This window comes from Schistosoma haematobium, chromosome 2, assembly GCF_000699445.3.
Source record: "Schistosoma haematobium chromosome 2, whole genome shotgun sequence".
NCBI classification, from domain to species: domain Eukaryota; kingdom Metazoa; phylum Platyhelminthes; class Trematoda; order Strigeidida; family Schistosomatidae; genus Schistosoma; species Schistosoma haematobium.
This window is the reverse complement of record NC_067197.1, coordinates 3,924,928-3,950,474: the sequence shown is the minus strand read 5'-3', so window position 1 is coordinate 3,950,474 and position 25,547 is coordinate 3,924,928. Positions and strand designations below refer to the sequence as shown.

The 25,547-nt window shown below is 35.2% G+C and overlaps 1 protein-coding gene across 2 annotated transcripts in view; it reads right to left on the bottom strand.

The window, feature by feature from the left end:
- Positions 1 to 1,123: 1,123 nt before the first annotated feature.
- Positions 1,124 to 25,547, bottom strand: part of PRKC2_1 (Calcium-independent protein kinase C) — a 35,565-nt gene continuing 11,141 nt past the window's right edge. The window contains exons 2-9 of one of the 2 annotated variants that reach the window (XM_051208072.1): positions 20,956 to 21,690; positions 19,067 to 19,509; positions 14,482 to 14,725; positions 12,932 to 13,204; positions 10,792 to 11,085; positions 9,893 to 10,081; positions 7,622 to 7,801; positions 1,124 to 5,077 (exon numbers count right to left, since the gene is read on the bottom strand). In XM_051208072.1, coding sequence (XP_051067291.1) covers positions 4,535 to 5,077; positions 7,622 to 7,801; positions 9,893 to 10,081; positions 10,792 to 11,085; positions 12,932 to 13,204; positions 14,482 to 14,725; positions 19,067 to 19,509; positions 20,956 to 21,666 — 2,877 coding nt within the window. In that variant the 5' untranslated portion in view covers positions 21,667 to 21,690 and the 3' untranslated portion in view covers positions 1,124 to 4,534. Of the gene's footprint in view, positions 5,078 to 7,621; positions 7,802 to 9,892; positions 10,082 to 10,791; positions 11,086 to 12,931; positions 13,205 to 14,481; positions 14,726 to 15,034; positions 21,691 to 25,547 lie in introns of those variants that run through there. The other variant, XM_051208073.1, reaches the window with a different exon arrangement.

Sequence of the window (25,547 nt, the reverse complement as noted above, 5' to 3'; positions counted from 1 at the left end):
GTACATACAACTGTGCAAGAATCTATTTCATTTATCCATACATAAGGAAACTTCTTTGTCAAGTTAATTTGAAGTAAAGACATACTTGATGGACCCCCCCCTTCATGAAAGTTTAAAGAATACACGTAGATATACAAGCAAAATATTCAACATTCGTAAAATCTCTAAAAGACAAACACGAAAGGGATGAATAGAACTGAACGAATTGTTAGTAAACAAGAACTCCGAAGTAGATATTTAACTTAGTTGTTTGAGAATATTGATAATTTTTGAAATTTTCAAAACTATCAAATTAAATTGGTTTTTCATCGTCTAACTTATTAAGCAACCTATGTAACTTCTTACTTATACTTACGCCTGTTATCCTATGTGGAGTGGCATAAACCGCTCACCAGCACTCTCCATCCAACTCTGCCCTAGGCAAACCTTTATAACTACTATTCCAAATTATAGTTTAGTTAATTTTGTGTTTTAGCAGTAAATATATAATTAATATACTGTGCTAACTCTTACAATGATGGAGAGTGAAGGATTAAAAAGAAGAAACGAAGTTGTGTATTAACACTAAAAATACACTACAAAATTTGCATGCTAATATCATTATATTTATCGGTATCTAATTCAACGGTTGTTTTTCCTCTCTAAAATTCAGTAAATCAAAATAACTTCCATATAATTACTGGTCATAGTTATCATTATTACTGATAATAATAATAATAATAATAAAATAATTATCATTCAAAGGTAAGAAGAACAAAGATAGATGAAACTTTAAAATGGAGTTATCGAATGAAAATAATTGAGTCAAGCCAATAATAACTGGTAAAGACAATCTCAAGCACAAATTAATATGTATAAATAAACGAGAGTTAAAATAGTGAAAAAGAAGTAAAGTGGAAACTGAACAGAAAATGATAGAAGATGGAGTGTGTGTGTGTGTGAAGGGGGGGGTGAATTAACGACTCATAACACGAAAACAAAACGTTTGTTAAGTTTATGCATGTATGTATAAGCATATATATATATATATATATATATATATATATATATATATATATATATATATATATATATATATAATCTCATTATTCAACAATGAAATATTAATAATTAACAATGTATACACAAGGTTATCACCATATTAGAAGTTTTATTCTGATTGACTAATGATATTTACCATCAACTCACATGATAGTACATATTTAATTTATATATATATATATGGATATACATAAAAACTATTCGAGTCAATGTAAAGTCAAGTGTAGACTTGCATTCATTGTATTTGTCGTTTACATCTTTTTTTTATTTTTTAAAAAAAATTACATATATGTTGTGCTGGAGTAACGATGGGGGTGGGTTAGGTTACGGTAGTGGGATAAAGGAGGTTACAGTTTTATATCCTACATGAGAGATCGAATCGAAAAACTTTTGACAAACAAACAAACAAACAAAAAATACCAATAACAACAATATAATTGTATAGATATATATTTTCTTCTTCTATAACTTCGACCAGCAAAATGAAACACAAAAATAATGTAAAGATAAACAAATAAATAAACAAAATGATTTGAGAAATGAAATAAGAAACTAATAAATCAATAAATTCAGTAACTAACAAATAAATTAAACGCCAAAAAGATTTTCTTGTTCTTCTAAAAATATAAAATGCATACAATACATCACCAGAAAAGAGAGGAGTGGGGGGGGGAAGAGAAAAAGAATTCAAGCAAAAGCCAAAAAAAAATAAATGAAGATTTCCATGAAGAAAAAGCAACATAAAAATAATTATTGCAATATCATTATTCATAAGAAGTGAATATGCTGATTTTAATAAGTGCATAATGATAAACATAAAGGACAGGCCTAATAAACACAATTGTTGGTTATGATAATCATAATAGTAATGATAATAATAATGAGTTTAGCTAGAGAGACAGAGAGAGGGGAGAGGAGAGATGAAGACAATGATGATGATGATGATAGTAATAAACAACAAATATTCTAATAAACAATAAAATAAAACCATGTGTATGTATGTGAGCGCTAGGCAACTGTATCAACAAGACATAATACGCATAAAAAATGATGAAGTAGTAGACAAATTAACAAACAAACTGGTTGACTGATTGAAATACTTCAAGTGTAATAATGATGTATAAGAAGAAGGTTTAACGATAAAGGAAAACACAAAGCAGCTTTATAAAAAAAGAAAGTGGAAAACAAGTAAGACATTTATTTTCTAAATAATAATCAATACGACAATTACATGATCTCATTGTGAAAGAAGGTTCAAGAGCAGGAAATATTTTTATGCATAACATGACCAATTTTAAGACTGTAAGGGAAAGAAGATAAGTAATAAGAAGTGGATTTTACAAAACATAGACATAACACTTGACATACAAGTTGTTTAGTGGGAAGGAGGTAAGTTTGACAGATTAGTTTTACCTATTGATAAAACGACTAGACTACATGCATAGAAAAGTCAAATAGAAAATGAACCGATAAAATCTTGAAATAGAATACTTTGGGTGATATATATATATATATATATATATATATATATATATATATATATATATATATATATATATATATATATAAATCTATGAAATCGAAAAATGCAATTAGTTATTATTAGGAAGAAAAGCAGAATTCGTTTAGTTCGATAAATTCAAAACGAGCAATGAATGAAATAGATGAAAGCATGATCTTCAAGAGATTCCCAGTCATCCACACACACAAACACATAGATAATACTTGGTTCCATTGGACATATTTTTGTCAAAAAAAAATTGATGGAATAGAAGAAAACAAAGTCATGATATGGAAATCGCATCAACAAAGGAATCATTATCAATAATATACCATACTATAATTTTTATAGAATCCATTTGAAGATAACCAAGGGGAAAATGCAATAATAGAACTAGGTTATTGTAGAGATTATAAAGCTGAGAGAAAAAAAACAACATAAAAATGCAATTTTACTCCTGAAATATATATCGATAATTCCAAAATGATACATCATGACAGATACAAGTTAAAATACACAAAAAGTTAAGAAATGATGGGAAACAATATGAGTAAAACACAATTCTTCCATAGAACGGAAATAAACAACCATGACAACACTGAAATAACTGGCAAAAAAATAATAAAAATAAAACAAGCAACATTCCAAAGAAGACATTTACAAAATGGTAATGAAATAAGAGAGCTATGATACTACTACTATTTACCGTTAGTAGTAGTAAAAGTAGTACAGAAATACGAAGTATATATGCATATTTTCGAGAAATAATAACAAGGCAAATATTAAGTAATATTATTTTTATCAATGCATTGATGATAATTAGTGAATTCACAAGGGATGCTTAGCTGATTCACATACACATACATACAAATTATAAACAAATAATTGGTCGAAGCAAAGGAAGGAAACATTTATTTTAATTAACAATGAGAAAATATTCTCTGTCATTTAACAATTGTTTTAAAATAAGAAATTGAACATGTATTCACAATATAACTGAAGGACATAATCATATCGGTAACATCAATAGGATTGGTCTAATTATCATTATTACTTCATTGAAAGTTTTTATCATTTGAAACAAATACACATATTGAAAAAGAGAAAAGAATATAACACAGAGTGAAATGCAAAAAGAAAAAAAAACAAAAAAGAAAAGAGAATATTATTCATAAACAATAAGTAAGTGGTTTTGGTCAATTCATTTATTTTCCTGTTGAATTATCTTATAACAATAAGCATTGATTGTTATATGTAAATGTGAATACATATACATGTACAGATTGATATATGTATACATCTCTATATTGGTAAACAGATCATATAGGGGTTATTAAAGAATCGATTAAATTTGTGGTACTCATTAGGATATAGTGTATATATGTTGATGAATATTGATTGTAAAATAAAATTACAAAGAGAATACACTAATCACAATTGTAATAAAACATAAAAATGGAGAAAATAATTAAATCAGTGAATTATATAACAACAACAACAACACATAAAATAAAGTATTCTTCTTGACCAATATGAGAAATGGAAAAAAAGAGAGACGAAAATGGAGACAGAAAAAAAATCAAAACAATCACAGACGACTCTACACAATGTACTTTTTGTACTTCCGATAATGATAATAATAATAATAATAATAATAATAATAATAATAATAATAAGACAAAATGCGTATTTGATTACTATTAATACTACCACTATTACTATTGCCACGATTTGAGAAAGAAATCGATGAAATACATAGTTCACACGAGAAAAATGACTGGAGCTTATGCATACACACACACGTACGAACACTGACATATGCTGTTGTTACACACGAAGGAATGGACAATATTCACTCAAGATACTATAATGGGTTTGGAACCAGGATCCAATAAGAGTTCTCAGTGAAATCAACAGGCAACATTTTTCAAGGTCATGGACGATGGCACTAACGACATAACACTGATACACTATGCGATGAATTAGCTTAAATCAATGAGCAAGCCATTTGGTCATTGCTTTATCGCCATAAGCTGTGATATTGGAATGAGAACGGGTTGGAGAAGTCGGTGCACTATGAGTAGGAGGAATAGAAGAATTACTAATTTGTCCAGATGGAATGGTCAATCGTGAAGTGTTACATGATGAATGAGATAGACAAGATGTACCACTATCGGGAAATGAAAGTGGAGAATTTGTTTTAGGATTGCAAGGATCTGGAGTGGACGGAACATGACTACTGCTACTACTTTCACAGGTAGTAGCCGCCATGGCCTTGGGGGAATTACTCAATACAGTTGATGGTGGTGGTGATGGTGCGAAAGATCCACTGTTTGGATAAGTTGGACTCGATGTATATAAACCTCCAATAACAGATTGTAATGGCTGTTGTTGACTGGGTCGTGTTGTATGATATCGCATAACACTGTAGTCCACATTAAAACAGTCAAAATCAGCAAAAACATCTTGAGCTATAGCGGCCAATTCTGAAGAATTATCCGATGGAGTTAAAACAGGTTCTTCAGTAGTGAAATCCTAAACAAATAAGAAATGAAATCAACTTAATAGTAGTGGCAATAGTTGACTATGAATGAAAGATGAGGCTGAATCAAGGTAAGAACAATTGAATATGATATACTGAATAATATTAGGAATAAAATATATGATTTAAAACTACCTTTGCATTTCACAACCTACACAATAAATGTACGCAGCTTAATATAAAATAATGGAAACAGGATTATAATCAATTGTGGAAATTGTAGTATTTTCACAAGTGAATTCACAAATCGATCTACGCTAGACCACCATTCAAAACCACGAAGCACTAGACGGTCATTTCGTCCTAGTACGGGACTCAGCAGTGTGCACCCACGGTCCCACATGCGGGACTCAAATTACAGGCGGAGATGATGATGGAGAGCAGCGGAATCCAGGACTCGCACTTCGTCTTATTTGAGACTCTCCAATCGGATGTACCTGAGTCCCAGAGTTGACAAGAAACTGATCAATTGCATTCCTAAACATCAATAGGAAGATTTAAACAACCAATAGAAAAATGAATTAAAACTTCACCCCATTGTACAAGATAGTGGTTATCTGGACTCAATAGCTTAGTGATCAACGTGATGGCGTTTGAAGCAAACGGTACTGGATTCGAGTCCAAGAGCGAAAATCAACTCGGCGATGTAGGTACATCCAGATGACCAGTCCCAAATAGGACGAAACGCACGTTTTAGATCCCACTATTAGCCACCATCATCTCCATTTATAATGCTTGTGACTTAAGGCAATATCGAGGCAATCCGTATAGGATGCACATATGTCAATAAAAGACTAATCAGTTGCAGTCCTAAACATCACTAGGAAGATTCAGATAACCAATACAAAAATGGACTGAAATAGAAATAGAGATTTCAAAATATTATTCAACATTTCACACTACTACTACTACTACTACTATTACAAAGGGGGGATAATTTTATTAGTTAATCAGAATATAAATAATTTTTCTGTTGGAACTTCAGAGTGATTCAAGATATGTTAGTATATAGTGGTATTTTTGTTAGATGAATAATTTAACAGTAACAGGTACTGTCTTTGTATACCACTTTGGAAGCTTAATAAGAGTATATTTATTTATTGTTTATTTAAACAAAGGGTCACGAAAGTATACATGCGCCGCAGATTGTTTTGCGTGTGTGTGGTAGTATACTGCCCGGGTACCTAAACACAAGTAGGTGATTTTCTTAGGGGGTCACTTCCCGAGCTCTCCCCCTAAGAATTCTGCAGTCCATGCGAACCATTGGTTAGTAACCAGGGTTTTTCTACTCCCCTAAATCAATGCTCCGTACCCACTAACCCAGTTTAAGCGCCGGACATTAGCTTTTCGTCCTCTCAATCTCGTAAACAACACCGCCACGAGGAATTTTCTGGCAGTAGCTATATACACGTGTACATATGAGAGCACTTTGAGAGAGGGAGGACTCACCTCACCTTCAGCTGTACCAACCCACTTGGTCATAATATCATCTATAGCTCTCATAAATATGGATATATTTTAAATGGATAAGCAATATTAATGCACCTTTATTTCTTACGTAAATATCTTAAATTCATTACGCTGCTTGGTGAAAAAAAAACCAACCATAGAATGAATGGTATTTTTGTTTTTAACTCAACATCAATATAGGCATAAAATATTAAGGAATCAAATGATAAGAATGTATGGTATTTGGAAAATTAACCGTATACACCACTTTTTTTTAATAAAAAAAGATTAGTAGTAATTTGTGGAGATCAGATGTCGGTTTGACATAAATTTAGTCAGTTTTCCACTGTAAAATGGAGCATTGATTGAAAAAAGACAAACTCAAAAGACAAAAAGTACTGATCAACTATGTTTTTTTTCTAGTCTAGTTATTAAAATATCGTACTGCCAACATGAACTAATGAGATTCAAGTTATTTGTCTTTCAATTGTATTTGCTATACTTTTGTATTCTATGATCTGATTCAGTTACGATATACACTTCTTATAGTACACGAAATCTACAATGCAAATGAGAGTATTGAAATTAGTAGTACGGTATAATTGTCAAACTGATAATATACATTCGTATATATACAACTTCTCTTCTGGATCAAGACAAGGAACGTGAGTAGCTGCATATAATTTCCTATCTGCTACTTGACCGTAAGATGGGATGTAAGCACCGAGACGTGATATGTCGATTACTTTGTTCAGACTATTATATACACTTTGTAAATTACATTTTCCTGTACTGAATTGATTACGTGGAAAACTTGTGCAGATGGGTATTTATGGTCAGTTGAACATTGTTTCTGAATAAGTAATTCAAATTACAAGTATGTTTGTTACAAAAAACACGACAGAGTTATGCAGAACATGAAACTATGATTTTAATAAGTGGAAATCATGTCAAACCAATAATTCAGGCTATTCCGCATTGAAGAAAATTAAATACTTTAGTATGATATGAATAACTTCTACAGATATTCAAAACTTAGTTCAATATAAAGAAAAAACAACAACACCATGATCAATTTGTTTGTATACCTTATCAAAATTGCTTGTATCTATTCTAGAACGAACTTTTGGACGAAATGGTGGTCGTACACGACGTTCTTCCAATATTTGCCAATCTATTTCTTTAAAGAATGGATGACGTTGGATAGCTAACTCTCCACCATCAGCTGATACACATCCAAGTCTTCGAGATGGTGATTTGACTAGAAACTAAATAATATTTTTAGAATGAGCAAAATATATAATTACTAAATAGTGTGAAAAGATTTTTATTGAATGTAATCACTACAATTTCGACAATTTCATTGATAATTTCATGAAATAGGATACATATACACTGGACAAAGCGATGTGAACAAAATCTGAAGATATTCTAAATTGGAAAAGTATTTAGAGACAAATAATTCAAGTAGGCAAAAAAATGTCAAGGCAGATTCTGTTCATTTAAGATTTATCTTATTTGTAATGAAGAATATAATTAGAAAATTACGATGGAACTGTTAAACTAGCCTCTATTTTGAGCCATTATATGACAGAAACTTAATCCAAGTACCGACTTCTGCGGTGCGCAATGCTGAGTAGTGTTGGAGGGAAGAAAGTTGGGGGTGGCCCAACCCAAACGTGACATCAGTACATAAAGTCACTAACTTGTGGTCTGAGCCATGTTAGTAGATGCAGACTATTTGGTTGGGGTGCGCACAACTATTTTAACCAATAGTTGGAGACTCTGAGTTACATCGTTCAGAACCGATCACAATGGAGTGGGTGTATACACTCTCTATCTTTCCTTAAACCGTGAGACTGAAATTACTTTATAGCTTTCTTTCTACCAACTAATTCTTTCTCCCTATATCATATCCTTATATACGATCTTTTTTATATATTATTACCATTGAAGTAACTTTCGAAAACATAATTTTTATGTAATTTGTAGCTTCCATCCAGTTGACTGTAAGTGAGGACGAACAATGATCCCAATGAAATATAGACCCTTAATAATATACTTTTTGATTAATTGGCGTTAGTGCTAACGGAATAAAGCAAGTCGGATAATAAAGTATTTTGAAATCGTACATTTCATGTATTCATTTAGGTAGACAGAAGATAAGAAATAGGCATAGCACTAGAGAAGCCATCCCAGCCTACTCGAAATCTCACTCGTTAAATGAATTTATACACGATGAATAAAGTAAACAAAGTGATGTGCAATGCATAAGATAGTAAGTGTACAGAAATACACAGGTGAAGTGAACACACGTACAATAAGCCTGCAATGATTATTATAAGAAAACGTACTTGTGTACAATGTTACAAAACACGACCAGAATAGGGTGACACACTTGATGGTTAGATTGAAAATTATATAGAAATGTGACAAGAATAGCCAAAAGCTAGTTATTTGCCAACTTAATGTATTTGATTTGAGTTACACATTTAGTGTGAGGGCTCGTTATAACGCATGGCTACTGAACTCAAAGTAGACGGAGTGAGTTTCGGACCTGTGACCTACAGAATGAAAACCTAACACTTTATTTACGAGTTGCTAGAACGGTATGCATAAAAAGTGACTACACACCGAAAAATGTGTTTTCACAATGGTAACACACATTTTGCGTTATCGTTTATACTCTGCCCAAACAAACATTTTCTACACCGTTTAGGCAGTGTTGTCACTGAAGTAAGATAACGATGATCCAACAAGATTCTTTTGGTATCCGTCCTACGAAGATAAAGCTAAGACACAAATCAACAACCAGAATAAAAAATAATGCCTATTTGATGAAACTAACGGTGAGTTAGGTCACCTCTGGTCTCCAAGTATCACTCACAATTATCAATTGAAATTCAACAAGCAAATCTGTTACTGTCCTAACGAGTGAGAACAATACTCAATGAATTCATAACATGATGTTATATCTTCATTTGGTTACCCCCAGCTTACTTTTAATTTGCTTCTAGAAGCACCAGTATTGTGCATAGTTGTGTATGTGTTGCATATATTCCAACGACCTCAGTTGATGAAAATTCACACTCATCAAATGGTTTAGTATCTTTATCAACCGTAAGCGAGAATAAGCTTAACCATCCGGTTATTATAAAATGGGCAAGCACTATCTGAAGGACACCTATGATCAGATACTAGTAACCTTACATAAATCCTCTAATTTCAAAGAGTGCTACAATAATAACAGATTTATCTAAGAAAACTACGATAAACTGAATATAAAAGAGATTAGATCAGCCCACATGCTTTTTCACATACAAACAAAAATACGAAAATGAATTATTGAAAGCCCATACTTTTGATAAAATATCTACGGCATCTGGATTCAAATTTGGCGGATAAGTAACTTCTTCATAAGAAATAGCATTAAATAAATCTTGTTCTGTATCACCTTCGAATGGTGGAGCACCAGCCATCATTTCATACATTAATACACCTAAGGCCCACCAATCAACACTGAATCCATAGTCAAGTTCAGCAAGAATCTGTTGGGGAAAAAAAGATATATATATGCATGTAGAAATTTACATAGACACTAAGCGTTTTAGAATCTGGTGTTCAACGTTTAAAAGAGTGAATACTTATCCACAAAAAAGTTGATACATTATTGATTCATTTGTTAGGTTGACAAAATTTGATGTCATTAAAACAGTATACGAGGTATTCACAATTGAAAGGTTGAATGAACGAGAATACTGTGTCTCAGATAAAGCTCACATAGAAATTGACAAAATTTTATTAAGATAGTGAACAGCATAATTGATTAATGAAACTATAATAATAATAATAACTAACACTACTGTTGTTGCTACTATTATTGATCCGTCTAACATGATTTGAGCTACACTCTAAGGGTGACGGCTAGTGATGTTACCCGGTTTTCAAACCGAAGTAGTTAGAGTGAGGGTTTAAAACAAAGAATTAGTGACTAAAAGTTGAGTGGTTTAATCACTGAGCCACCGACTCATTATGCAATCATTATTGTTAACAAGATCCCTTTATAAATAAAATTATTACAATCCTTCATAAATTATCATCAGTGTACTTTATACATACAATCGATGTCAACTTAAACTTTAATTGGTAACAATTATATTTCCGTTAAAAGCTTGAAAAATTTCAGTTACAATAGGTTAGAATGATATTTTATTATCCAAAACATAAATAACAGAATTGTACGGGAAAAAAAACGAACCTCTGGTGCAATATAATCCGGTGTACCACAAAATGTTGATGTTGATCGCCCCGGTTTCATGCCTTCTTTACACATACCGAAATCAGCTAATTTACAATGTCCTTCAGCATCCAGTAGAATGTTATCTAATTTTAAATCTCGATAAACAATATGATGATTATGCAGAAACATTAAAGCTAAGATAACTTCCGCAGCGTAGAATCTTGCACGAGCCTCGTCAAATCGGCGTGCACGTTGTATTTGAAACATTAAATCACCGCCATTCACATATTCCATGACAAAAAATAGACGGTCCTATTTAGTGTACATTTAAATAGAGATAGGTAAGCACAATAATCAATCAATTAATAAAAAAGATTAAGTAAACGAAAGTAACATTCCACTATGACCATTAAGTAAACCTTGATAGAATAATCGATATATTTATCTATTTATACAGGTTGTAACTCAAATGTTAAACAAACGAAGTTATTGAAAGATTGCTTAATATTGATTTGGGCATATTCAATGAAATAAATATTTAACTAGTCACCATATACAGGAGTCAATAGTACGGGACCCAGTAAATATGACAACTTAAAGCTTGGATATCTGTAAGCAAAAAGGATATTCCTTTTCAAATACGTTCGAATTATGAAGAAAGTAATATGAAGGTTAGATATAGGGGAAACTAGTTATACAAGATAAGTTTCATCATCTTCTGACGAATCAGATGAAGAGTGCATAATGTGCTGTATATGTCTAGTAGTTACACAACTAACAAACAGTGATAACTAGGAAAAGAAAAGGGGATTAGGTCAACTAATATTTATTTCATTTGAGCGGATAACTATTTATATAAATCAGGATTAAATTAAATATTCACTAGACAATAAAATTAATGAAATTGTGCAGAGACAAACGAAAAAAAGATGAAGTAACTAACATAGACAAATTAAGAGAAAAAACAGATAAACTACTACTCCTCCTCCTGTGGTATGTGCTACTGATGTCGAGAGATATGAGTAATATGTATCACCAATCGAAAGTGGAATGCCTGTTGGCAGAAGGCCAAGAAAATAGAAGAGAACAAGAACAGAGAGTGATTGGTATGAAAACAAAGGAACGACAAAGTCCGAGACAACTGATGGATATTTTGCAAATGAAGTATTTACTGTATGGTTTTCAGATTTTACTAATGCGTTCTATAATTTTGTATTTAAATTCATTTGGTTGTCCCCATCTGTGACCTCGTTTACTACACTACTACTGCTACTAATGCTGTCACTACTTCTAGTACTTCAGATTTGTCTTGATAATTTTATTTCGCTGTGCTAATGCGGTGTGACAACTTGCTCGTGTGCTAGGCTTTGCATTGCATCTAACTGACTGACGTGCTGGGATCACAACTTCGTAGGTCAGTTAGAATTTACCTCACTAACAGATTGTAGTGTTTCCTTATTCTTTCTATCACCTATGATTTAGTTATCTTGTAGTGAGATAAGATTTGAATTAAGTAAATAAACAGTCTAGTGAAAATTGAACACTGTATTTCAATACTTGTTACGAAGGATAACCAATTTTTAAACTGACTGACCCAATAGAAAAAGGTGAAAGGCTCAAGAAAAGACCAATTAAATATAGAATTTAGTAACATTTATATTGTTAGTGGATACAGTTAAATCTATTGGTAGGTCCTGGGTTCGAATCTCGCAGGGGGCGAGGTCGTGGATACGCACTGCTGAGGAGTCCCACAATAGGACGAAACGGCCGTCCAGTGCTTCCAGGTTTTCCATGGTGGTCTAGCTTCAGCTGACTCATGATCTTAACCATTGAAAAAATCTATTGTTGTTGTTCATTGTATACATGTATTAAGTTATTGAATATTGACCAAATAAATAAATCATAAGCAATCTAGTGTATTTTTTATATAGGTGTTGATTGGTAATTGGATATAGTGTACATTTATTTGTGGTGTATCACAAATTCCGATTTGAACTTTGGTCTTTTTATTTGCATTGAGTCAAATTAATTTTGTTATAGGGTAGGTGTAAGAGGTAACAAGTAGTTTTTCCTCAGTTATAAGAAGTAGCTGTATCAATGTTTACGAGAAATTTAAAAGGTCAGACAGAAACACTGGTAAGCAATTTCTATATATTACCTCAGTTTGAAATGCACAATAAAGTGCCGTCAAAAATGGATGATGTGCAGCCAAAACAAGAATACGTCTTTCGGTTAAGGTGCAATCCACATCTTCATCTTGTAATATAACTTCTTTTTTTAAAACTTTTACAGCAAATACTTCACCAGTTGATTTATATTCAGCAAGCATTACTTTGCCGAAACTACCTTTGCCTAATACTTTGAGAAATGTAAAATCCATTAAACAAGGAATCTGTGAAGCTGTGGTACATCCATGAGCATCAGGAGGGTCCTAATATAGACATTAAAAAGAGAACAAAGGAAGAAAAATACATAAACCATATGATTCAATTAAAAAGATAATTTATAGTATTACAATTATACAGGAGTTCTGCCACAGTAACTTGAACATACCAATGTGTTAAGAAATGAGTAAAAAAAATTCGATAAGAGCTAACTGAAATAAGAGTTATAAGAAGAGATGGATGGTGGCCAATAATGGATTCCAGGATTTACGTTTTATCCTAGTTGGGACTCGTCAGTTGGATGTACCTGCATTCCAGAATTGATGTTCACTCCGGGACTTGAAACCAGTACTATTCACTTCAAACGCCATCGCGTTATCTACTTAGCTACTGAGTTCAGATAGCTACTAGCCGAGATGCAGGTACATCCAAATGACGAGTCCCAAATAGGACGAAACGCACGTCCTGGATTTCACTATTAGCCAACATCATCGCTTATAATGCTTGTGACTTAAGGCAATATCGGGGTAATCTGCAAAGGATGCCTGTATGCTAATAAGATATTGATCAACTGCAGTCCTAAACATCAATGAGCAGATTCAAATAACCAATACAAAAATGAATTAAATGAGTTTCTTAAAATTATCAAATTAGTAAACTTCAAATCTGGTGAGTGGGTTGAAACTGAAATCATAGCGACTGGTACCCAATATATTACTCTACAAATAAGCACACACATCTTTCATTGTATCATCCATAGAAGTAGTAAAAAATATATATTCTGAGATGATTATATGTATTTTTAAAATGTTGGGCATTTGTGTTATTTCACCATATAGTAGAATTGTTCAACACTTGTCATGTTGTGCATAAATTAGTTTCATCAACACGCTTCACTACCTCGCTCTCTTTATAATAAGAATAGACTGATACATGATTCAAACGTTTTGTCGTCTATCAAGGGGTTCAGAAAACTTGGAACTTGTCAACGTTTCCACTAAGCAGTATTAAGTTAAGTAAATAAGAAATTCCGGTAGATTATTACGTTGAGATGTGTTCGATGCAATATTCCCATTCAATAGCCTATCTATAATAATATTGAGTACAAAAAGAAAGAGGGAGGTAATGGGCGATGCAAAAGGATTATACTTGAAGTAGCTAACACATAACAGTTCTTTGTAGGCTCCGACCCAAACTAATAGTATTCAGGCAAAGCGAATCGATATGACTTGTATGAAACCGTACACCAAGAGCTAACAGTCATGAGGGGAGAAAAGCTTCACCACAATTTACATGATGACAAATAATACCGCAAAACGCATACTTGTAATGAAGATGGTCTTTGAGCAGGCATTCCATGTCGACCAGCGACTGGTCCTGCAGTGCTCAGTGAACCACTTCCAGATGTAGGATCTAATGCTGCATATCTGCTGCTCGACTCATCTATGTCCATGCTACCGCCACCAGGAGCACCACGACCAATACCGCTACTACTGAGATCTGTTGTTGGCATGGAAATAGGAGAACTAAGTGATCTTTCGTGAGGAGCGACTCCAATTAATGAGGAACTGGGAAAAGAAAGAGAATAGGAATAGATTTATTAAACTAAAAGTGATTAAATTCTCTGTAGGAAATATCTTGAAATCTTAAAACGCTATCATTATTTTTATACGAACAGTATTTGATATGTCATTATATGTGAAAATTATATTTGAAATATTCTCAGCGATTGAAATTTAACTAATTCCAACGTTTCGTCCAGCTAGCTTGTCTGGACTTCTTCAGGGTAATAATCAAAATCAAACGTTGGAATTAGTTAAATTTCAATCGCTGAGAATATTTCAAATATAATTTTCACATATAATGACTTCTCTATACTCGGCGCTCAATTACTGTCAAAGTATTTGATATGTATAACCGTGGATTATGATGTGTATATGTTGAGTAAGATCAAATTACTTTATATCTATGGTGATAGAAAGAGATAAGGATATACTTTCCGGTGTGATGCGAGACGCTAATCGATATTAAGTGTTAGATTGGACGATAAAGATTCTAATTGTCGATTAGTTTATTTATTTTGCCAGTAGGATCGGTGACCTTCTGAGTACCAATTGACAGATCGACCGACCAACAACAGACAAGATCTTAACGCTTAATGATCATTGAGCTCTTTTAGACCAGACGAAGGTAGGAAGCAAGTTCTCCTATTATAGTCAGTTTTATATGGGCCCTATTGTGTAAAAATGTATTGTTTGATTTTATAGTTACAGTTACAAATCTTACGATTCCAGATAAAATTAATATCGGTAGAGTGATCGAATTTCTAAGTCATTTGCTTTCTGTTGCGACGGGCAGTGTTCGAAATCTGATACTGATACATGGTTTGCTACGCCCTAACCCCCCAACTGACTACCTGAGCAAGAAAGTATATTGGACTACCGAATAAAATGCACAAATTCTCATTCATATATATGATGCTCTATTCTTAGGAAATCGGCCCATTTCTTAGCTAATGAAATGCACTTGTCGTTTTAGGTCACTTCTAGTTGCCATCGATTGACCTTCTGGTCAGACCATAATTTATGGACAGCCCTTGAGTGACTGACTTGAAGGTGACCTTGAAAATGCCCACCTACTACTAACTAGGACTAAATGATTATAAACCAGTGAGAGGAATTAGAACTGTGATTTACAGTTGATGGTTAGAAATTGGATTTAATGTTTACATCACGAACCGAAACCGGCTATAATGCCGAAATAGTATTTAGACAAATGAGGATGAATTTCGCGCTAAAACCCAAAATCTGTTATCTTAAATCTGATCGGTTCGTCCATAAATTATAATCTCGCCGACCTTCTCATTACACTACTTCTGATTAGCTCACTATATCACTTTCTAATTTGACAAAATACTACAAAAACATTTTAGAAAAAATATTTTTGCTGTCAATCATTGTCTAATGTATTTAATCAGAAGTCTTTTTTAAAAAAAATAGTTTAAAACCTATTGTGAAGGTAATTCCTGTTAGTCAGTCAGCTAAAGTCTAGGACCAGGCACATCGGTCCAAGTTGCCATACTGCATTAGCACAACAACATGAAAACCAAATTCATTGTAGTTACTTCAATGGTAGAAATATATAAAAGAAAGATTGCATATAAGGATCTAGTACAGGAAGAAAGAATTAGTACGTAGAAAGAAAGATATGAAGCGATTTTAATCCCATAGTTTAAGGGGAAACAAAGAGTGTATACACTGACACCATTGTGATCGATTCTGAGCCAAGTCACCAAGAGTCTCCAACCATTGGTTACGAAAGTCACGCGGACCCAACCAAGTAGTCTGCATCTATCAACATGGCTCAGACTAGAAATTAGTTACTTAATGCACTGATGCCACGTTTTGGTTTGGCTGCCCCTAACTTTCTCCCAACCATATATATATTCTTTAATGTTATACGTTTTGTAAATGACGGATCATTGAAGTGAACTGGAGTTCATACAACATTCAATATATAATCATGTGCAGATGTGAAAAAAAGTCATTAGATGAAAATATATTCATGTATATTTGAATGTTAATATACAAGTTGAATAGATATTAAGTAGGAATACATTGTAATATTGTTTAGTTGTTACTGTGATTTCTTTATATTAATCAAAATGCCCTGGTACGGTCGAGGGTGAGGAGAGTTAACTCTCCCTCTCGAAATGCTCTCACGTGGCTATGCGTATACAGCCACTGCCAGGGGAGTCCTACTCACTGCCTTTTTGTGGTGGGGTGTTGTTTACGAAGTTGAGAGGACGAAAAGCGAATGTCCGGCACATTAACCGAGTTGGTGGACACGAAGGGTCCACCTAGGGGGTCGAACATATGGTTGGTCACCGGCCACTATGGTACTGCATCTCCCTAAGTTGCTCCACTGCCTTGTGGACTAGACATTTTGGGTCAAAGGCTCCGGGTGTGGCCCTCTAAGAAAACCACCTGCTTCGGTCTGGACACCCGGGCAGTATCCCAGCCCATACACAAACAAAGTGACTTGTGTGGCGCACATGTATTCGGTGCACCTTTGTACCAATATTTATGTGTTCAAATGAATAATAATATAAAATAAAAATTGTGATATTTAATAAAACGATTTTAGGATTAATTTAAATTCTTTACAAATGTATGGATTTAAACCTATCCTACGTTAAAGTATATACTACATGTTGATTTAAAAACAAGCACGTCGTTAATGCGACAATCAATTTGGTTGAAAAAGACCAATTTTTTTTCCTTCGACGTTTGAGATTAGCTTGTACACACTCAACGAAGACCATGTGTTCAGTTAACAATGTCTTTATTGGTGCGACTACATTTGTAAATGGTATTTTTATGGTGTATACTCACTTTTAAAGAAACATTATATGCATATATACCATAATGCTGTGACTTTGTGAGCAATAAAATATCATCATATAAACGGTTGTTGGGGTTGCTAGATCCCCAGAAATCACTTGGTAAACGACTCATTTTTGCAGTTTTATTTTGGAAATTTGAATATCTCATTTTCGCACTAAAAGCACCCACTTTTACCTTCAGTTTGTATTTCCTACTTGGAAGCATCTTAAATGTCACTGGTTCGTTTCTGCTTTTAGTACGCTATTTTGTGGTGTTTCCCAAGGACATTTTTGTATTGTTTATATACGTACTTGTGTGGTTCTTTGTTCGTTCTCTGACTGTTTGTAGAATAAACATTTCCCTCGGCTGAATCTAGTCTGCTTCCTCTAGTTAGCAGCGCTGGGGTGCAATGGAACCGTTTAGCTTATCCTGTTGTATTGTTGATTTTCGTCCCGTTCGCCCGGTTTAAGTGATATTATAATCTCTTCAAACGCAGCAACAGCTAAGAGAATTCTTGAAATATTTCAAATTAATTTCGTCTACAACTTAACAAAGCCTTTTGAATAAATAACTATCCAGTTGCTGAGATGATTATTTTGGTTTTTCGAGTCAATAAATATGATATATGTAGATGTCAACATAAAGCATGGCACAGTTTGTGTGTTGAGCCAAGTTGCTATACCTGACTAGCATGACAAGATGAAAATACCGAGAAATTGAAATAATGTAGCATTTGTGATAAAAACTAAAACTTAATCGTAGGGACGTGATTTTAAAAGACCGAGTTAAAACATATGGATGAAGGGATACTGGAGTTCAAAATCGAGGGGAAGATAGACTGAATGCAACTGCACCACTGAAAACAATTCGGAGCCATGTCACCTAACATCTTCAACCGCTGATCACGATTATCATGGTGACATCAACCAGGTAGTATGCATATACCTACATGGCTTAGACCACTAGTCGACGATTTCATGGACTAATATCACGTTTTGGTTTGGCCGCTCATAACTGCTCGGAAAACCGATTTATAACTTCTAGAAAATATAAATAGCATAATGAACAGTACACAGTACAAGTAAAATGTTTTTTATAGTTTATTAAATTTACAATCTAGTACGAAGTGAGATAATGAGGATTTGTAGCTTAGGTGGATATTTTTGATGTTGATGAGTTCTCTGGGTTAGATGGTTCAATTGCTGAGCTTTCGCCGTCATTCACAGTGTAACATTATAAGAGCTCACTTACTAAATGAAGTCGATCCTGATGATGTTATCTAGAACAATGAAGGCTTTGCGATTAAATCATCGAGCTCAGGGAATTACTCAACAACACCAATAACAGAAAAAAACATCCTAACGTAGCCCATGTATTTATAAAAGATAATCTCTCGTACCACCAAATATGGAGAAATAAATTGAGAGAGAGGGGAAACTATTATATGATTAATGTTGATGATTAGTGTATAGACGTTTAATAATCATATTAGAAAGATTCAGCTAAATTAATCTTATCACTCACCTAGAAAAACCGGCATCACCTTTACTTGGTTTTAAAGGTCCAGGTGAAGTTGAGAAAACGACATCACCGTAAGCACCGAAAGGACCAACACCACGTGAACCAGCCGATATAGGACGAACTGAAGAAATAGTAGTACTTGCAGTTCGACTTGGACCGGTAACTCCAGGTCCTGGTGTCAGTGTAGTTGTACCTGATGGGCTAACACCTAAATCAGATGGATTAAGTCCACATAGTCGAATTGCAGCTACTAGATTACGTGTGTTTACTCCACAATGTGATGCAACATTTTTCTCACATCTTTTGTGAATATTTAAACGACAAACTTCACATTGTAAACCTTGACGCATTAAACCGAATAGCAAAGAACCACAATGATCACAAAATGCTGGACGCATAAATGTATGAATTCGAAATTTGTGAGGAACATTAATATTGAAGCGACTCTAGTAAACGATAGAAAGAAAAACAAACAAAAGAGATGTGAAAGATAGTGTTGGAGGAAAAAAGTTAGATAATGCCAATTTATAACTATCTGTAAAGCTATTTGATCGGCCAAATTGTCTATAGGTTTTATTATACGTATATCGATCTCATTTATCATAACTACCGACACCATATACTAACAGTTACTTGAATAAATAAACTTATTTTAAGTGGCTCATCACAAAATGTGGATCCAGACAAAAACCTCCATAGCTTTTGTAGTAGTTTACGTCAGTGTAAATTATATACAATAATTAATGTCGGTCGTCAACTGATTAAGTGTGATTTATGTAGCTTATATTTCACTATGAAGTGAGAAATCATTATCACTGTCATTTTCCTCCAAGGAGTAGTGTACTGTTACTGCACATTTTAACCAAAGCTATTTCTGAAATGTCAATAAAATGAAATTGATCAACTTTACCATTTTATCTTACCGTTAATTTAGCATGAAGGAAAGAGGTGGTTGTATGCTTTAGCTCTTCTCTGCATGGAGAGATTTGTTACAAATCACGACAATTACAGTGTAAAAAATAACAAGGATTTAAAATGAAAGTTTAGTGTTAGATAGATTGGAAAACAATGAATTAGTTTAAATTGAATTTTTACTCATGAAATTATAGGTCTTAAAAATTACTTGTATTAGATCATTTGATAATAAAATGAATATGACACTATTAGTTAGTTAGTTATCACTAACGTACAGCAAAAAGTAAGACTGAAGAGTGAAAATATAGTTCAAAAAGAAAGAGTGTAAAAATATGTATGAGGGAATACTAGAATTCAAGATCGAGTGAAAGATAAGGAGTGGATGGAACTGTGGCAGTGTGAAAGATTCTGAACCTTATCCCTCAAAGTCTTCAGTCACTAGCCACGATTTTTGAGCAGACCTAAACCAACTAGTCTGCATCTGCCTAAATGGTTCACATCAACAGTCTATGGTTTCATAGATTAATGCCGTTTTTCAATTAGGCAGTCACTAGCTTTCTTCCAACCGACTTTTGTACTAGCAAACATTACCCGTCGAGGTGGACGGTGGTTCGGCATACGTAACAAACCTTCCAATCATCATAGATGATGAAGATTCACAGCTTCATCAAGCTTGTAGTTATGTGAAAGTATTTATGAAACAGGTTGGAAGGATGGTTACTGATACTATCTAGTTACTTAAACTTTGATATATAAAGTAATATTCGAACTCATGACTTGGTAGTGTAGATAGGTGATAGACTAAGATGCTGAGATATAAAGATAATATCGTTTGAATAATCACTGAATTGATATTGCTATGACATAATTCAAATAAACTACATTACATTTAAAGATGACCATTTACACTTTTGGACTAGTAAACTTTACTTATGCATCTAACTAGTATTATCCATTTGTCATCTTAATGAACTTACTTGGAGAGCAGCTGTCGGACAACTTGGAGGTGACTTTACACCAGGACATTGAGTTATTACATTTAAATAACAACGTTTGTGAACAACGCATGTACATACTTGACACTGATAACCTTGATTCCATAAACCCCAAATAAATCCATTGCACAATGAACAAAATGTAAATTGGCGCAAACTTGTAACTTGAAATTTATGACCTTTTGCTTGGTGAATTCTACGACGAAGTGCACCACAACGATAATGTTTCCCATGTACGCCGCCAATAGCACTATCTCGACTAGGAAATCCTGGACGGTCTCTTGGCGGTTCATCCGTTCTCGTACCAGCCAAATCAATACGTATAAGTAATTTTCCTTGAGGTTCCAATTCCAACCACATATCTTCACCAAATCGAACATCTCGTAAAGCCAATTCAACGATGGCAACAAAATCATCAGGGGGAATAGCAGCATCATGATATACAGTAAATGTAAGTTGTTGAGCATAATTGATTCTTGCACAAATATCTTCATTCCACTGTGGTATATTTGTACGGGATTTCGTGGAACTTTTACCAACTGCATTATCATCCACATCAATTGTCACATAGGGATCTAAAAGTTCATATAATTTAGCAGCTGGTCCAACCGCATGACGAGTTGCACAAGCTGTCGGTTTTAATTCAGCTGCTTCATATATTCGAATATTAAGTGTGCCAGAGAAATATTCCATGAAATCACACTCTCAAAAGAGAGTCTAAAAGTTGATACAAAAAGAATATATCGTAAGTAAAAAAACAATACTTATGGACAGAACAAATCTGAATAAAAGTCAAATAAGAGAAACACTTAATCCTAACAATAGTGTTAATTCATTTGATTTTGAGAAACCATTTAATGTTTATCACTTAAATTATTATAACCCACGGTGCTTCAATACCTGATCCACAACCCACGACTTACAGGCCTCAGAGTTCCTAGTCCCAATCCCCGTTAAAATCATGGGTGTACACAACTGGAGAGTCCCTACACTAGGAAGAAATAGCTGTTTAGTGCTTCCTGATTCTTAATGGCTACCTAAGCCCAGCTTGTGATGCTAAACTACAAAATCTAACAATCTCTATTATCCTCAATATATTTTTTCACTTGCTTTGGATGGTCTTAGAATTACATGAAAGAGTAGAATACATATACTCCTAACAGTTATTGAAGAAAAGATCAAGAGGTATTTAGAAATTTCACAGAAAAACTGTGATCCACAGGCGTAGCTAATTATTATTTAGTTAAACACATATGCGCCACACTTCACTATTCGATTCGCGTGAGGGCTGGCATCCTGATCGAGTGCTCAAACCGAAGTAGGTGGTTCTTTTGGACGAACACTCCCCGAGCCTTTGACCTTAAGGTCTAATCCACAAGGCAGTGGAGCAACGCAAGGAGATGCAGTCCCATGGTAGCCGGTGACCAACGATAGGTTCATACGCCATTTGTTTCCTTAGAATTATGGAGCCTATGTGTACCAGTGGTTTGGAATCAGGGTTTTTCAACTCCCCTAAGTGGAACCTTCGTATCCACCAATCCGGTTGAAGCACCGGGCATTCGCTTTTCGTCCTCCAAATTCCGTAAGCAACATCCCCGTTGTGAGAAGGTAGTGGCTGTATACGCGTGGCCGTGAGAGCATTTCGAGATGACTCTCAACGTCATAGGCCGTACCACGGCCCAAAAGAACTCAGATTTCCTAACTACCCGGAATGAGGTTTCATCTAATGTATTTTAACAATTAGATATTAAAAGTGTGGCTAAATGACAACCAAAAAATATGAAGCAACACAATACTTCCAAAATGATGGATGCACTAGTTACAGTAACAGTGGGGAACGAAGTTGATTTTTTTCCTCTTCAGCTTATGGGACAGACTATGACGGAAATAATTTCCATTTCAAATAGTCAGAGCAACAAATTTCACAGGTATATGGAATGTCTGGACAATGTTGGAGATAGGGAGGACCAATCAAATAGCAATGGAATTGAGAGGATACCCATTGGACCCAAACTAGACAGCAAATGATAGATTTGGAAAAGATGCTGCTGTACTCCAGTCACGAAGACGAAAATGCTCCACATGCTCAGGGAGTTGCTCTGATGCTGTTTAAAGAAGCACGTAATGCAATTATAGGATGGGGATCTCATGGATCCAGGATCATCGAAGCATCTTTCAAATCAAATAGGAAGGGAATCACAATAAATACTATCGAATGTTAAGCACCCGCCAACGATAGCAATGACCACGATGAAGATCAGTTCGACGAGAGTCAGGACGAAACTGAAGCCCCCAAATGCCCTGGTACGGCCGAGAGTGGGGAGAGTCCGCTCTCCCTCTCGAAATGCTCTCACATGGCCACGCGTATACAGCCTCTGCCAGGAAAGTACTACTCACTGCCTTCTCGTGGCGAAGGTGTTGTTTACGAAAATGAGAGGACGAAAAGCGAATGTCTGGCGCTTTAACCGGATTCCAAACCAATGGTGCACATGGGCTCCAGTACCCTGCGGGAACAAATGGCGTACGAACCAATTGTTGGTCACCGGCTTCCATGGGACTGCATCTCCTTACGATGCTCCACTGCCTTGTGGATCAAACCTTCAGGTCGAAGGCTCGGGGAGTGGCCCCCTAAGAAAACCACCTGCTTCGGTTTGGGCACCCGGGCAGTATCACAGCCCTCACAAATATCAAATGAGATTTGTGTGGCACATATGTATTTGGTGCCTACTTGTACCAATATCTATTATTATTTGAACACATGAATATTGGTACAAGAGAGCCAATATATATGCGCCACACAAAACAATGAGAATTTGAAGAGAAATAGAAAGAAAAAAAAATCTAAGGAGCGCAAAAGAAAAAGAGAACAATTACGAAGAGATTGGTGTAAGGTAGTGTGGTAGTAACGAGGGAACGGGAAGGTACAATCAGAAGAAATCTTTCAGGTAAGGGAGACACAACCACTTTTTATGAAGAAAGTAAAAGAAGGTTACAGCAGGATCGCCACTAGCTTCTACTCTGAGCCATATCTGATAACGTCTCTAGCCACTGTGTAGCACCATCTCTCAGACCCCAACCAGGGAGTCGTGAAGGACCGACACAAGCCAGTCCTTTGCAGCTTTCTTTCATACCACGACACCATGTCATACACTGACCACCTCTCCGCTTCTTCCAACCAATCCCAGAGTCGGCAAATAATGCACGACGTGGAACTCTCTGGGACGACATTCGTAGAACATGCCCAAGCCACCGAAGTCGGTGTTTCAAGATGGTGACACCAATTGGATTATCATCTCTGTGACCGAACACACGATGCCGAACCTCTGCAATACTGACATGGTGTTGCCACTGAATGTCAGCAATCCTTCGGAGACAGCGATGATCAAACACAGAGAGTCGTCTAACGTCCTCAACTCGGAGAGCCCAGGTTTCACAAGCATAGAGCAAAACTGCTCTCACCGACGCGTTGTAGATCCGACCTTTTACAGCCAGACTAACATCACGAAGGCGCCAAAGATGGACCAGATTGGCATAAGCCGCTCTGGCTTTCACTATTCGTGCATTGATCTCATCACTCACACCCCCACCAGCACTTATGCAGCTACCCAGATACACGAACTTCTCGACTACGTCTATCTGTTCACCATCCAGGGTGAGTACAGGATTGGAATCCTGCCAGTCTTGTAGAAGTACTTTGCACTTCGATGGTGCAAAGCACATACCATACCTACGGACACTGATTGCCAACTGATTAAGCGCGGATTGCATGCCTTGGGAATTATCGCACAGTAAGACAATATCGTCCGCATACTCAAGGTCGAGAAGTCTTTCTCCAGGCAACAGATCCACACCACCACTACTTACATTCATCAGAGCTGTTTCCAGAATGTCATCGATGGCAAAGTTGAAGAGGAATGGTGAGATTGGGCAACCCTGCCTAACCCCACTACTCGAATGGAACAATGGAGAGAGGTGGTTGTATGCCCTCACTCTGCCTGAGGTGTTTTTATATAGGGCTTTTAGGATGTTAATAAAGTTCTCAGGCACACCCTTCTTCAATAGACAATCCCAGAGAACAGTCCTGTCCAACGAATCGAAGGCAGCCCTAATGTCAAGAAACACCACGATTGTTGGCCTTTGATAAGTATGGCGATGTTCTAACATTTGGCGGAGGGTGAAGATATGATCAATACATCCTCGACCAGAACGAAACCCAGCCTGCTCCTCGCGAGTCAATCTTTCTCGGGTTTTGAACAACCTACGAAGTATGACGGAAGCCAATAGCTTGGACGCAATCGGAAGTAGACTTATCCTCCGATAGTTGTTACAGGAACGACGTGAACCCTTTTTAAAGATAGGGACAACTATCGACTCATTCCATGACGTTGGTACACTCTCTAGTTCCCAAACCTTTGTAAACAACGTCGTCAATTCCTTAGTCAAAAAGTCACCACCATCTTTAAAAAGAGCCGGAGGTAAGTCATCTGGGCCAGGTGATTTGTAACGCTTCAAGAGTTGGAGTTCCTTGCGGACTTCCTCCTCGTTTGGTGGATCAGTCGTCACCGGCCATGGAG